General features: G+C 41.0%; 1 protein-coding gene across 1 annotated transcript in view; it reads left to right on the top strand.

Moving 5' to 3' along the window:
- PTAR1 (protein prenyltransferase alpha subunit repeat containing 1) overlaps positions 1 to 16,580 on the top strand; it is a 50,994-nt gene that overhangs the window by 11,460 nt on the left and 22,954 nt on the right. Inside the window, exons 3-4 of the mRNA XM_018555634.1 lie at positions 11,333 to 11,399; positions 14,518 to 14,622. Of these exons, the coding sequence (XP_018411136.1) occupies positions 11,333 to 11,399; positions 14,518 to 14,622 (172 nt within the window). The remainder of the gene's footprint in view (positions 1 to 11,332; positions 11,400 to 14,517; positions 14,623 to 16,580) is intronic.

Here is a 16,580-nt window from a genome sequence, read left to right as displayed (position 1 = left end):
GTTTAGATGGTGAATTTATTTTTTTGTAACCTTCAGAAGAGTAGGAACTCGTTTTCTAAAAGCTTTCAAGTATGCCATCATAGTGGGACATTTAAAACAAGTGCAAGTGAATAGCATACTGGTCTATAATACCAATGCGCTTTTGCAAATGTTCTAATTCACAAGATGATAAACAGTGGAAAAAAAACCATACACACAGGAAAAAAATATTTGCAGGAGCATAGAAATTGCTCCATTTTTAAACTTCGTTTTATAATGGATTTGACTTTGATATGGTCACTAAATTTGGTCAATACAAATTCAGCTTTCCTACTCTTTTGAGAGATTTAATTGCATTCAGTAAATTGCTTGTGCTTTTCAAGATATGCTCTTGGTTTGTATAAACCTGAAATCCAGCAAACGGCTAAACACACAGAGGAAATGCCTTTAAGGGAGCTGATTTACCTGCTAAGGGATTTCTGTTTCAGTTCATCCAGTCACTAGATGTACACACCCCTGCCAGACAGCACAGCTAGGAGGGTGACAACACTTGCTCTTTTAGTTAGGTCTCGTTCACACCTAGGCGTATTGCATATGCGCATCTGTCGCGCAGGTTTTTACCGCGATTCGCGGTAAAAAAGTTGCGCAACCATCGTGCGTTTCCGAAGGCTACTTGGCTGTATCCCAATGGAAACGCGCAACAAAACGGACCAAAGTAGTACCTGTACCTTTTCAGGCGTGAGCCGTTTTGTAGCGCGTTAGGGACGGGCGGAAATACGCCAAGGTGGGAACGAGACCATTGACTACAATGGGATTTATATTTTTGAGCGTTTTGTAGAGCGTTCGTCGAGCGTAGAACACGCTACAAAACGTTCAGGTGTGAACGAGGGCTTAGGAATATAGTGTTGTCTTCTTCCCATGCCAGCCTGCTGATTGGACTGTAAAAGAGCAACCACAGACTGATAGCTCATCTCTGTGCTCTCTGCTTCAATTAGCATGTTCATTGTCAGTACATTCTATACAACACAATTTATTAAAAACCCAAACCTTCCGCTCCCTTTTAAAAGTCTGAGTGCTGTTGTACATGGGATTGTAATAAGCTGATATTAAAGTGGAAGTAAACCACTTTGATGTTTTTGCCCTAATGTGCAAGTAAAGTGCACAGCAGAATTGGGCAAACTTGCCTTAAAAAGTGTGCCCTTGTCCGGCACTGTTGGATCGATCTTCCGCCATCTTTTCTGCTGATACTTCTGGGTTCTCTGAAGTTCTCTTTGGCCATTGGGTGTCCTCTGATGATGCATGCGCACAAGAGTAACATCCTCTCCAAAACCTGGAGCATTCACAGCATCTTAGAGATGGGCTAAGTGTGTACACTGCAAAGTGCATGCACCATACAGTGTAAACAGAGAAAAATTACTGTGGGAGAGAGTGGAAGACTAGCTTTGCATGCCTCTTCTGATAAAAATCCCTACATCGCAATGACTGCAGCTTACCCCCTGCACTGCGAGGGTTAAGTGCTCGTGTCTAGGTTCAAGATGTACTCAACCGATCCTCCGAGCAGGCCAGCTGTGACAGCACACCCCCTCTGCTGCAGTTATATGAAGTTATATGTCCCTCTGCGTCATGTCCTATACACGGTTTATAGAACATGATGAGTCAGGGACAGTAGACTGCTGCAGGGGTCTAAGAGCAAGCCATCTTGGAGGATCGAGGGAGCATAGCCTTTTCTATTTTTTAACCTAAAACACAAACGAGCGCTTAACACTTGCAGTGTGGGGGGAAGCTCCACCATAAGGGTTAATACAAATTGAACCCTGAGTTCAAGTCAAAAGTACTGCTCAATGTACCTGAATATGTGTTTCTATAATCCACAATGGATTCCCAAAAGCTCCCACATGTGTTTGTGCGCGGGACTGCAGACCTAAGTCACATGACTCTATCAGTTCTCTCTGTGAGGTAGGCCTGTAATTTTCAATGCAAGACGGTAAAAAGTATCCAGTAATGCATTATACATATTTCACATAAAGTTTATGCATTGTGGGAACGATATGCTGTGCCTTCTTCCTGCTAAGCAACTGCAAACAAGGATTGCATTCCAGTTTTAGGTTTCTTGGCCTTATTAGGGCGCTCCTACCATAAATATGGTCTATATTTTGCTTACAGTATTTCAGTGCCACAAAACCAATGTTTATAGTTTACCTAAACCATTGTTAAATACAAAAACGTAATGTAAAGTGGACTTAACACGCAAACAAAAGGTGCATTTGTTCAGCGCTTCAACAGAACAGCTCCAGATGGACTTGGCTGGTTCTATGTATTTCCCCAGCACAAAGACTCCTTTGTGTGGAGCCAGGCCATTAGATTGACCACTTCTCGGCCCTTCTCAAATCGGGCACAGTTTTGCTTTGGAGTGCTTCATGTTGCTTTCTTCCCCGATGTTAGTGCTGTATGTGATAACATTTTATTTGTTATCAAATAACACCCCGTTTTCTTCTGTAGCAAGCTAACACCATCATAGCTGTAAAAAGATTAAAAAAATAATTTTGCAGTCTTATGAAAAAGACAACATCCTAGTTGGAAAAAGCAAAATGATTAAGTGTTTGTAAAGCTATTCCTGTACTAGAGCATGTGCTAAAAATAACAGTTGAATAAATTATGACTTTATGCTTCTTTGTGACTTTGTGTGTTTTTTTTTTTTTTTTTTTTTTAAATGTGTATTCTAAAAAAAATATTTGCAAAGGACTTTATGGAAAGGCAGCACTTTTTCAGAAACTTTAAAATAACTTTGCTACAGCCATTTTCTATAATCTAATTTTAGAAATATTTATATGCAAGCAACTGTGAATTTTTAAACCACCAGAAAAAGTCATATGTTGCATCCTAGGGTGTTAGTGTTATTTTTGGTTCAATTTAATGGAGACGTTTGTTTTTTCTTAAAATGTAGCACAACATTAACAAGCCAGCACTTCATTAATCTATGATGAGTTTATTGATGCCCTGAATGTAAAATGGTACACAAAACATTACAGCATCTGTTGGTGATGTGTGACAAATTAAGGCCAGCTTGGGAAAATGTAAGTTCTTCAATTAGACTTTGGTGGTTAGGCAAATGTAAAGATTGTTTAAAGTATTTATCAGGTCCCATTCTAGGAGCAGATAATAAGCCTATATTAGCCATCTGTCAACACATAAAAAGTATTTTATTATCTTTTAATTACAGATATAAATACCATTACTTTTCCTCTGTTCAGAATTTATAGAAAGTGAAACTTCCAGCTGTTTATAAACAGCTGACAACAAAACATGATCACCCAGTCTACTTGTATGGCCACCCTTTGGTTTGTTGGACTTTAACGGCCCATTCACGTTTTCCCAGTGCGTGCACACGCGTGTTATGCCATTAACATGCATTGCGTTAAAGAGGAAGTTTACCCTTATCTTAAAAATAACAACAAAGGCCCCTTTAGATATGTCTAGTAATGACAATCTACAAACAGATTATTATTATTATTACTACTACAGGTATTTATATAGTGCTGACAATTTACCCAGCGCTTTACATTGTGCACTTTCGCATCAATCTACTTCTAGATAATTGCAGGCTTTGTATTCTTTGCATACCTTATTTCTCTTTTCTTCTCCACTTTTCTCACAGTGGCCATTTTCACTAAGGGCAGATGAATCCATCTCCCTTTACTTCTTGGAACTCTGACTATGCACATAATCTTAGGGGGGAAAATGGCTTTCCCTGAGATCTCACGAGATTTTGCAGTTCACAGATGAGATTTCCCTGCAATGCACTGTGATGTAACCTTCCCAGGATGCACCTATGAGGCCAGGGCTACATCACCAGTGCCTCACTCAACCAGGAAGTAGGAAAACAGTAATTGTAAGTAAAAGAAAAATGTTTATTTAACTAATGAATGTAAGATGATTTCATATCAGCATGCAGTGCTGCACGCTGATGTGATTTTTAGAGAAAGGGGTCCATTTTAAGGCAGCCTGTTGATTTGAATGGCCCGCCTATTGCACTAGAACCCACCAAAAAAGGTGCATGCACCATTTCTGTGAAGAGAAAAATGTAGGTGACCATTGCTGACCTCTCCTGAAACTGCAGCTTACTGTTTAGCTTAAACAACTCCTTGAATGTTTTCCTTTTTTACTTGCACTTTCTCTTTCATCTGCCATGACGTTTCTCCAAAGCCAGTTTTTCCTCCCTTTCTCCCACTTGACTAAAAGCATCTTTAAACATGAGAGAGAATATTTTGAGATGTAAGTGGATGCATTGGGCAGAATAGTTTCTGGAACTGATAGTGATCTTTCCAAATGGACAGTTTATGGGCCTGTGTCAACTAGGGATGCACTGATACTGGGCATTTTCACAAGTACTCATGAAAATGCCCGATACTAAGTGCTGATACCAGCACCTTAAATTTTTAAACCAAAGTCGGCTCTGTAAACAGGCGCCGCGGTTAACAGAAAGGCTACCGAGGTCCCCAGCAAGGTCCCAGCAGCCTTCCTGTGAATTGCAACACCTGTTTACAGTGCCGGCTGAGAATCTCCTTCCACGCAACGCGCACCCGCCAAGACTGACCAGGACCCCTGGTGAGACCGCACAGCCACCTGAGATCCTCCGCTGAAGACATCAAGCTGGCACCCTGGAGCAGCACAGAGTATGTAGCTTCATTTTATTCTGCATTGATGTAGAATGCATTGCTGGGATTTGTAGTCCTCTAGCTGATGGTTTTATTCTTCATTGCTGTATAATGTATTGCTGGGATTTGTAATCCTCTACAGCTGGTGGTATTCTGCATTGCTGTATAATGTATTGGTGAGATTTCTAGTCCCTCTACAGCTTGGAGTCAGTGGCAGAACTACCAGGGTTGCAGCTAGGACTAGGCCCCACTGTCCTAAAAGCATTTAGTCTGTATTCCGTATTTTTTTTAGAAAAACTTGACACTAAAAAAAAGTATCGGTAATTGGTATCTGCGGGTACTTCCGGAAAGGTATCGGTATTCGTACTCAGTCTGGAAATAATGGTATGGGTGCATCCCTAGTGTCAACAGACTGTGCATACTTGTCTCCATAGAAATCGATGGGATTGTAAAACCTGTTTGAAGCTCAACTGCAAGTCAAATGCACCTGCCAATTAATTCTGAATGATCTCAGAAGCATCCTACAATGATGACATAAGGAAGCTGCATTTGCCCATCGACACAGGCCCTATCGAGACCTTAACTTTAAAGGATGCACTGTTTAAATATGTTAATGGCAAGACAACACTCAATGCTCAGGAATTTTCTCAAAAATATAGTTTGGGAAGAGATGTTGCCAACTAAAGACAGTGTTCCAAATGTATTTTATATAAATGTAAAATATATAAACACACTTTTCCTATAGGCATGAAGTTTAGAAAGGCAAAAAACATACACTACAAAAGAGGGCATTTAAAATATGTAGATGCACTTAAATCACTTGAGTGTTAGAATACAGCAAAAGCTTCACGTTAAGAAGATTCAAAATGAAAAGCAGGTTGCTGAAGAGAGTGAGACACATCGCCCTGTGCAGGGACATGGCTCAGGTATATATTCTTGTTTCAGGAAAGGAGTCAAAAGTCCAGGCTTTCATTCTCTTCAATTGTTGAAACTGAGCTCCAGATGCTGTGGTTTATGTGGTTTTACTGATAAAAATAGCATTGAACAAACTATAATCCTCATGCAGGAGGATCCAGAATCAGTGTACTTTTTAAATATCCGGAGAATGTTGTAGATCTCGTAAGACATGGATAGTAAAGAGGTCACATGATAAGCTTTTTCTAAACTGCCTTTTGTTTTTCTTTCTACAATTCTGAAGGTAGACAGTATCCATATAGAAAGAAAAGTTGTAACAAATTGGATGTTTACGTAAATGAGGATTTGGGTGTCACAAGACGAGATTCATTCTTTGTTCGGAAGTGTAATGTCATGTGTTTTGTTCTTTAAGAGTAGTTAGCGATTTTGATATGGATGATCACGCCTTTGCCACTATTTCTATCCTTCTGCATGTTATTTTGAAAATGGGACAGGAAAAGGCAAAGGTCGGCTCTATTGATTGGGAAGTGAGTGAATACATACCATCGCTCGCTCTCTTTCTGATCATCTCCCTGTGGTGAGCGTCAGTCACGGCTCCCGGCAGGGATTCCCCCCCTCTCTGATCCTCCTGCGCTGAGTGTAGGAACGGACGGGGGAGGGGGCGGGCACAGCTGGCTCTGCCTCTATATAGGCAGAGATAGCTGTCACTCACGCAGCTGGGTGGATCCAGACAGTATTGTCGGGATCCTTCTCGGCTGCAGCGTTCTCTGTATATTTCGGGCAATAGTCCGCTATATACTGAGCTTTGGGTCACGGGAGGAGGTTAGTATATGTTCTCCCGTGACCATGAAGAGAACTATGGGGAAAAACACCCTATAGTTCTGTTTTAAGAATAATTATGCCCAGAGTTCTTCTTTGAGTCACTTACCTGGTACAAGTATACAGATCATGTATCCTAACCTCGCTCTGATTTTCCCTATATACAGGTGAAACTCGAATAATTAGAATATCGTGCAAAAGTAATTGCAGTCATTGCTGCAAAAGGGGCCCAAACCAAGTACTGAGTACATATGCATGCTTGTACTTTTCAGAGGTCCGATATTGTTCTATGTACAATCCTTGTTTTGTTGATTGCATGTAATATTCTACTTGTTTTGAGATTGTGGATTTGGTGTTCTTGGGGTTTTCATGAGCTGTAAGCCATAATCATCACAATTATGACATAACGGCTTGAATTATGTTGCTTTGTATGTAATGAGTCTATCTCATATATTAGTTTCACCTTTTAAGTTGCATTAGTGAAATAAATGAACTTTGCACGATATTCTAATTATTCGAGTTTCACCTGTATGACTGCGGCGCCTGGCTAAGTTGCTTAAAACAAAGCAACTTGCCTCTCTGGCAGCTCCCTTACACTCGCTGACATCTACTGTATGTCTGGTCTTCTTCAGGGTCTGGGATCCTTGGCCATCTCAATTGGCTGGATCAGGATGAGTTAATTCTTGATCCAACGCATGCCAAGATTGTACACTGAGCTGCATGTATGTGAAGTTTAATGTACCAGCGTTAGAGACTTGCTAGCAGGAAGGTAAGAAGCTTGTTTTTTAGATGAGACACACAATGTCTGTTCTGCAATAAAAGCCTGCTAGTATTTTTTCAACTAAAGTTCCACTCTAATTTATTTTAGCCAGACAAAAGCAAGAAGCTATCGTGTTTAGAAGTAGGTCGGCAATGGCAGCTTCCATATTTACCAACCACTTCAAAAATGTACATAAAATGTGTTACTCTGGGTAATGGATGAAGGGTAGAGTGAAAGAGGAACTTGCTTGCATTTCAGATTTAGATTTCTGCAGCAGGGAGCTGATAAAGCAATTGTCAATTCATAATGTTTAAATGTAAATATCAGCCCTGATTGTTTCCCTGCATTGTCAAGAAATAGATCACCCATTAGTTTTACATTGCCTATCTTGAGGGGGGAAAAACCCTTGCAGTGGGGCTACTGCTTTGAAACATTCCTTAAATTTTGAAAATGATTGCAGTTTTTATTGATTAGGACCTGTGAGGGCAAAAATATGGGAACACTCGTGATTGTAAAATTGCAGGCTCTGAGATTGTTCTTTTGACCATCCAGCAAATTGATGTAAAGGGATACTTGAAAATTGGAGCAAATCCAGTGTTCTGCTAGTTCTGCACTGCTGGCCCAAGAAGGACCAAGATATGAGTATTACATTTCAAAAAAAGCTCTATATACGAGTAAGAACATTTTACTAAATCCCTGGTTACTTCATGGGCAACAAGAGCTGATTCTTTCACTGAAATAATGTAAGCTACGCTCTAGGTTCGTTATCACAGCTTTTTGAAGTACTGCTGACCTGATGTGCTCTGTAGTCAAGGCCGATCATTTGTTTAGAAGGCCTTGTTGTCGTCTTCCACCCTGATATATGTCTGTTTTTTACTTACCATCTTGGGTCACTGCCCTGGAAGATGGAAAAAAGAAAAAATGCTGGCTTTCATGTAGTTTTGTGGCATTCACAATCACTTTCATTCATATTATGACTGCAAAAACTATTTAACAGATCTAGGTTTCATAGGAACTCTTGATGGTAGGTTTTCTTGGATAACTGTTTGACAATTGAATGATGGTGGTGAAACTGCGAAACTGCCCTAACGTTTTTCCAGTATATGGATAATATTACTGCTGTCTCCCTTTCCAGAACTCAGGACAGTACATTTATACCCAACTTTATAGTTTCTTTGTATATCACTGGTGTATGTTATATCTATCTATATCTATCTATATCTATCTATATCTATCTATATCTATCTATATCTATCTATATCTATCTATATCTATCTATATCTATCTATATCTATCTATATCTATCTATATCTATCTATATCTATCTATATCTATCTATATCTATCTATATCTATCTATATCTATCTATATCTATCTATATCTATCTATATCTATCTATATCTATCTATATCTATCTATATCTATCTATATATACATACATACATACATACATACTAAGGTTATGGGGTAGAGTTTTGGGACCATGTTTTATGTTACACTCATGGTCACACTACAGACGCCCACCCGCCCCATTTACCTGAATTTGCGCTGTTCTTCACCCTGCAAGCTACTGCTTTTTTTTTTTATTTTGCCCACACATCCATGTCATCCAGAAACTGCAAGTCGCCTTAGCCACCACCACCAAGTTCTAAATAGAATGTAACTGCAGTTACATCACCGCACATGTAGTCCATTCATTCTTCCTCCTGGGGGAGGGAGAGTCTGCAGGAGCCAGAGTATTGCATCCACAATCCACTTTACTGGCTCCAATGCCAAAATAATAAATGCACATTTTTTTTTCTTTCATTTTTTATATTAGGGATGCACCGATACCGTTTTTTCGGTATCCAGTATGGGTACCGATATTTATATTTCAGTACTCGCTGATACCGAGTACCGATACTGTTACTTCAGCTAGCATAGAGCTAGCTGCGTGTCATTGCCAGCCTTCTTGATTGCCTGGGAAGCTGGCTCCATGCTGTTTGGCCAGATCGATGCTGGCTTCCCAGCCATTCAGCATTTGGCCAGGAAGTCGGCTCATCAGGAAGCTGGCCATTGGCTGGGAAGCCGGCTTCCCGGCCAATCAGTATGGAGCCGGCTCCCCGGCCAATCAGGAAGCTTTACTCGCTGTCCAGCTTCCTAATTGGCCGGGAAGCCAGCTCCATGTTCCAAATCTCACTCTGACCAGAAGTTCCAGTATCCAGGAAGGTATCGGAACATTTGGGCGAGTAAGAGTACTCTCCCAAATACTCGGTATCAGTACTGATACTAGTATCAGTATTGGTGCATCACTAATTTATATGAATGAATTTATATGAAAGTGTGTATTTATTCTTCCAAAACTTTACCTTTTTTAAATGCTGCTTTGCGTGTGTTTCCTTGGTCAAGAAATGCTAATCCATTCTAGAGTTTCTTAAAGGAGAACTATGGGGTTAAGGCTTTTCCCCATAGTTCTCCTTAGGGTAACGGGAGGACACAAACTAGCATCCTCCCGTCACCCTAGGCTCAGTATACCGCGAGCCGTAGCTCGCGGTATACTGAGACGCCACAGTATACCGCGAGCTGCTGCTTGCGGTATACTGAGACGCTGAAGTGGATCCCGCTTTGATCAACAAAATAGGTATTTATAAATTAAACCATTATACATTTTGATGATAATTTTACCCATCTGTTATTTTGTTATATAGCTAATGTGCACATGTAATGCTTTTCAGTATGTTACATGGGGCATTGCTAGAATTGTGAAAATCCTAGGGCACCCAGCGGATGATGAGTAGGTGGTATGATTTGCATGCCATGTCAGAAATTGTGTGTGGGCGAATTGCGTTAGTAGTGGAAGAGGCTTAAATGGACATGGTTAACTAAAAGCTGAGCCTACTTTCTGTATATATGGCACACATATGCCGCAGTCCTTGTACCCACAAAACATGTTTTATTATCAAGTTAAAAAAAATAATTAACTCTTCCATTACAGATGCATTTCTGCAGAAAATATAGACGGAGGGCTAACACTTTTTCTGAGCCTACCTTAAAACGGAACACTAAATCAGGGGTAGCCAAACTCCGGCCCTCCAGCTGTGGTGAAACTACAAATCCCATGTCTGTGGCTGTGAGAATCTTGCAATGCCTCATGGGATTTGTAGTTCCACCACAGCTGGAGGGCCGGAGTTTGACTAGAAATTTCAATGAACTGTACGCGCATATATGCGAAAACATGCGTATGCGCGTGAAATACGCTGCCCAGACGCATCTCGGTTCCATTCTGTTTTTGCGCATTTTTATGCTACGCAAATATACGGCTCCATACGCGGCTATGTGTATGGCACCATTTATTTGCATATGGTACAACACGCACGTACACGCGCGGCAGTGTGAGTGAGGCCTAAGGGGAAGTCCTCCCTTCACATAACACATTGGAGCCAAGGAGAAGCCTTCTTTGGATCTGAACTTCCATGGTATCTGGAGTCAGCCATTGGCTGAAGTGCAAATGGCACTAGAGCGCTAGAAGACCCAGGACATGGGACACTTTGCAAGCCCAGTGCTACTAACACCCGTGACGTTAACATTTATCAAATTGTAGAATAGAGTGTATGGACACACTAAGAGCCTGTGTTGATGGACTTTTTTTTAAAGTGTTAATTTTGTTCATTCTTGGGTTTATTAACACATGCAGTGGGGCCGCACCTGCACTGCAAGGGTTACTTGCTCATTTAGGTCTAGGGGCCAAAATACAGAGGATATACTCACCTGATCCTCAATCCCACTTGGCTGCTAGATCGGTCACCACAGCCTCTTCCGTGTGCTCTGGCGGTCTATTGACTGCTGACGTCATCCCTTCTAATGTTGGTCCATTCACCTTCATTCGATGTGAGGACCCACGGGGGACATACCACAACCGGGGAGAAGGGAAAGGGAGGTAAGTGCTGACTGCCGCAGGACCGAGGATCAGGCAGGAATATCTTCTGTATTCCGGCTCCTAGACCAAAGTGAGCAGTTAACCCTTGCCGTGTCGGGGTAGTCCCACTGCAAGGGTTAATTTCAGGAGTTCCTCTTTAAATGTTTATATATAAAAAAAAAAGTAACTTAGGACCTTTTCTTCTGTATATGCTTGACTTGTATGCATCTACAAGCTTATGTATGTACGGATGCCTTAGAATCGGGTATTCTAGATCAGTGATGGAGTGTTTACTTTCCTGTCTTGTAGAGCTGATTGACGTAACATGTACACTACTGCTGCTGAATCCAGATTTCGCTACTGCCTGGAATGTAAGGTATGTACTACACTTCGGGATGTGCATCCTTTCCTTTAGTATCCATAAATGTGAAAGCACATTTGTCACATTTTATATTGCTTTACAGGTTAAAGAACACTGCTGACCCAGTATAAATATTACATCGGTTTACAAGGAGATTACTTTTTTCATTGGACAGAATTTGGGCAGGCTCATATCATTACTGATTACACATGGACAGGATGCTGGCAGACAATCTTGCAGGACACAGAGCATTTTTTTACAGCCTAACATTTTCCCGTATGAGGATGATCCACCGTAATTGTTCTTGTAGTTTTGACTTACTTGCAGTGTGTGTGTGTGTATGTGTGTGTGTGTGTGTGTGTGTGTGTGTATCACAGTAGAATTGTTTGCAGTCTACTAACCACTTTAATGTCTTGCTAGCGGCAGCAGGAAAATGTTTCCCAGGGAATAGGGGAGGTTGCATGTGCCAGCCAATGAGTAAAAGCAATTTGTATTAAAACAAAAAAAAATTATACATGTGCCGGGCTGTTAAAAAAAAAAAAGAAATCAAATAACTTCAACCCACCTACTAGCAAATAATAGATACTGGGTCATCAAAGAAGATAGTAGATAGTGATCAAATAAATCTAGTATACAAACAATATTAACTTGTGTCAAAACAAAGTGTCAGGATACCAGAAGTTCATGTGCATATAAATAATGTGTTTGTTTCCAAATAGTTCATATATGTTGCAGCAGTGTATCATTAATTTTAATTTTTCTTAAAGAGTTGCAGTTTATCTAAAAAAAATTAGCATGTAAATCTTTATTGAATAAAACAGACAATAATATACAATATCCGTTAGATATACATTCAAGGATATTCCGTATGGGAATTTAAAGGGTTATATTGCCACATACAGGAGGAAATGATTTCAAAGTATTTATTCATACCTGTTCACTGTTCCTAAACCCAAAAGGAGCATTTGCACTATCTTGGATCTAAAAGCTTCCAAAACATTCAGATAGAATCCACTTGGTCTATCATAGCTTCCCTCAACCTGGGGAACTTTCTATCTTCTGTGGACATCAAGGAAGCTTACTGTCCCCATCTTTCCAGCGCATGAATGATACCTGAATTTTGCTTTGGGCACACAACACTACCAGTTTGTAACCCTCCCAATTGGTCTGTCTTCTGCACCTTGAGTGTTCACCAAGGTACTAACTCTAGTTCTAGCCTTACTACACTTCCAGAGCATTCTCATTGTGGGATACCTGGACGATTGCCTGTTGGGGGAATAGTCAGCACAGATGCTGTCCAACAATGTCATGTGGGCTGTTCAGACCCTTCAAAGGTTTGTTTGGATCCTGAAGCTTCAGAAATCTGCACTGGAGCTGACTCATTTGGAGTATCTTGGTCTTATTCTGGATACAGTTCAGTCCAGAGTTTTTGTTTCTGAAAAAAAACAAAAACCTCCAAGCTTTTTACCCCAAGATTTGGACACTTCAATCCAGGGGCCGTCCAGATTATCCTAACTCAACATTCTGGGTACATGGAACAAGAATATGCAATCTCTGGACCAACCAATGCGCTAGACACCTTTTCTTCCTTAGGTGGTTTCTGCCTTTCACCTCAACCAGGACACTGCTTCTGTCTGCCTGGCCCAGGTCATCCTAAGGAGTTTTCTGTTCATTGCTTGGATGTCATTTGTGCTGTTCCTGCCTATTTTGCAGCTGCTGCTTCTATTAGAAAGTCAGATATGCTTTTTGTCACTACTGAAGATCCCCATGAAGGGGAACCAGTGTCTTGTCCCACCATTTCTCAGTTGCTCAGATAAATTATCATTCAAGCCTATAGGCTTAAGGACAAGGTTCCACCTCTTCTTGCTAAGGCACACTCTACTAGTCTGTAAGTGCTTCTTGGGCCCTAGTTTTATCAGGTGAATATTCAGGCCTCAGCTGATGCCAGCTTGGAGCATAAGGTTCTTCAGGCAGCTCTTTGAGCACCACTCTGACCCTACTTTTGTTTTTTAATAATAATAATATTATATGGGTTTGTTTTGTTACCCCTAAGTTGGGCTGTTTTTGTGTGTCCCAGCTTTCTCTGAATTACCTGATCCTGTGTCCATCATGATCAATATAGAAAAACAGGATTTTTGTACTTGGTAAAATCCATTTCTTGAAGTTCATTGAGGATTGGTTCACACTTGAGCGGGTTTTTTTTTTTTGCACGTTTATACGCACGGAAAGTCAATGCATTCCAATGTGAAACATTCACACCTGCACGTTCGTATGCGCGGACAAAAAAGCGCAATGCGAGAAAAGGGACATGCACAATTTTCTGGGCAGTCGTGGAAAAAACCTGCGTCCAATCAAAATGTGCACGTTTTTTGTCCACCCAAAAAGCGTGCTGAATTGCATGGAGTAAATGGAGTCTAAGGGACACAGTAGATCTGTGTTTTTTTTTAATCGACTCCGAATTACTGCTTCTCTGCAAAACTGAAGTATGATAGGAGTGGGAGGGATTATACCTCACTGGGTAATATTTGTTTTTCACTTGCCAGTGTCCAGTTCCATCTGTAGGCAGCAGTATAGCCCAGTTAGCTGTAAGTTCTTCTGGTCCTGTGTCCCTTTAATAAACTTCAAGAAAGGGTTTATCGGTAAATACAAAATCCTGTTGGTTTTTTTTTTTTAGGAAAGCAAGCAAGCTGTAATACATTGAGTTTTCTTGTTTTTAAATTCAGATCTAATCATTTTTGCTTTCAATAATCTGCAGAGCTAATGAAGCAGCAGAGTCAGAGAGAGACCTGGCTGACTGACAACAGGATAATAGTGTGTACTGGCAGATTACTCCCATGTGAATATATTTGATTCTATTGGAAATATGTGAAAAGATACAGCGAATGCTGCTGATATGGCAGCTAGTCATTACTTGCTATTTTTCATACAGCGTCTTTATTTTTAGGATTTGCTAATTGTCACTCCTTGGTTTGCTAATGATGCCTTTTTTTGTTTTTTTCTTTTCTATAATAAAAAGCCTTGATAATATAGTTCTAAATGGTAGTTATTTTCTGTTATTCCTGGTTTATAATAAAAGTCTTGGCAGTGTGATTTATGTATTTCATTCAAATGAATGTTGCCTTTCTCTCAACAGGAAAGAACTGATCCTGTCTGGAGTCTTAAACCCTGTCAAAGATTTGCAGTTGGGAAAACTGGCTTTGACTAAGTTTCCTAAAAGTCCAGAAACATGGATTCACAGGTATTTTTTGATCTATATTAAAAGGGACCTTTAGTAAGATAATAACCGAGAGTGATTCAGACAATCCTTTTTATTTTGGTCAAGGAAACTGTAAATTACTTGCCTCTGGGACAGTAGGATGTCTGTGGCAGAATGCTTGTGTGACCTGTGTTGGACCATTCATCTGAAAGAGGACAGAGCCAGTGATCAACCTGCCTAAAGCTGGTAATAAAATCCTGGGGAAAACTTCTTTTTCTAAATAACTTTGAATAGTTAGGGGACCCCCATTTATATCTAATTTATATTCGAAATATTGGGTATATACCTTCCCTTCCCCGTTCTTTTTTAATAAAATTTTACTATTTTCTTCGTTCAACTTGCAGGCTGAACAAAGAAAATATAACAGATTCCTCCATCAACACTTACGAGTGTTGATCAAGGAATTTCCCGCTGATTTAATTGTACTCTGACAGCTGCCTCCAGCCACTGTCAGAATACCCGAACAGAGCGGCCAGCTCTGTTGGTTCAAAGATTTTCCAACCGCCTCCTTCGATTACCTGATTGAGGGGTTCGATAGCAGCACCCACTGTGCGAATTTCATCCAGTGAACCAGCTGAAATATGCATAGTGCAGGACCATCTATAATGTTTGTTGGCATAGATCACGTGAGCAGTGCTCTGGCTATAATCACATGTTCCGCTGCTAGAGGGAGCCTAAAGTTCTGTTATAGACAAAATAAATAGTTTATTGCTTCTTGTTTTCAAAAGTCGCCGGGAGTCTGTTTAAACAGCCCCGATGCTGGCGACGTACACTGTACGTTGTCAGTCACGAAGGGGTTAATGAAACATGATTGCCACAGTAGCTAAGTATTGTTATTTCAGTATAGGTCTACTTTTTAAACAATGGGCTGTATAGTGTAATTTAGGTAGCCTACACTTTTCTTTTTCCGGGGATTGAAAGCTTGTTGGTTTCTTTTATTTATTTAATATGTATTCCTTGCAGTAAATAGGCTGTGAAAGCAAGTGCTTCTTTTTACAAATGTTGGCCGTGTTTCATTGAGTCAAAGGCATTTTAGATTGTAAGCTCTCACTGAAGGACCCTTCTAACCATCTTTTCTTGAATTTTATTGTAACTGTAATGTCTTCCTTATATTGTAAAGCACTGCACACACTGTTGGTGCTATATAATTTGTAATAATATGTCTATGTCTCCTTAAAATTATGGTGATAACAGGGGTACAGCATGCTGTATTCTTTTTTCCACAGCCCACTGGCCACCACCACAGGTCACCACATGGCAGCACAACACACTGTTCTGCAGTGACCTAAATGGAGTTTACACATTGTACACTACCAAAAACGTAGGAAAAAAAGTGGCAGCTCCGGCAGTGTGAGATACACCGCATACTGCCAGTGTTGCCACCACTCACTATCCCTCCCACTAAAACAGAGCATTTTAGCAGACGTGCCAGTGTGAACAGGCCCTGAGCATGAGGAGCGTATCCATCGGATATAGCACAGCTGCTTTAAAGGAGAACTATGAGATGAGTGATTTCCACTCACCTCATAGTTCTAGCCGACCTGTGACAATGAGACTGTCACAGGTCGGCTCAGTAGACCGGGAGGTGAGCGAACACATACCAGGTTCACTCACCTCTCGATCCTGTCACGGCTCTCTGCCGTGACAGGGGGAGGGGCTGGATTTCCCTCTCCCCGCTCCGATCTGCCAGCGCCTACTGGCGGAACGGACAGGTACAGCTGGCTCCGCCTCTAGATAGGCAGAGCCAGCTGTCACTCACACAGCTGGGCGGATCCCGTCATCTACGTCGGGATCCGCTCCGGCTGCGGCGTCTCAGTCTACCGCGAGCTGTAGCTCGCGGTATACTGAGCTTAGGGTAACGGGAGGACGCTAGTTTGTGTCCTCCCGTTACCCTAAGGAGAACTATGGGGAAAAACACTGACCCCATAGTTCTCCTTTAA

Source organism: Nanorana parkeri, unplaced genomic scaffold (assembly GCF_000935625.1).
Source record: "Nanorana parkeri isolate BGI_ZX_2015 unplaced genomic scaffold, ASM93562v1 scaffold206, whole genome shotgun sequence".
NCBI lineage: Eukaryota > Metazoa > Chordata > Amphibia > Anura > Dicroglossidae > Nanorana > Nanorana parkeri.
This window is presented reverse-complemented; position numbering and strand designations above follow the sequence as displayed.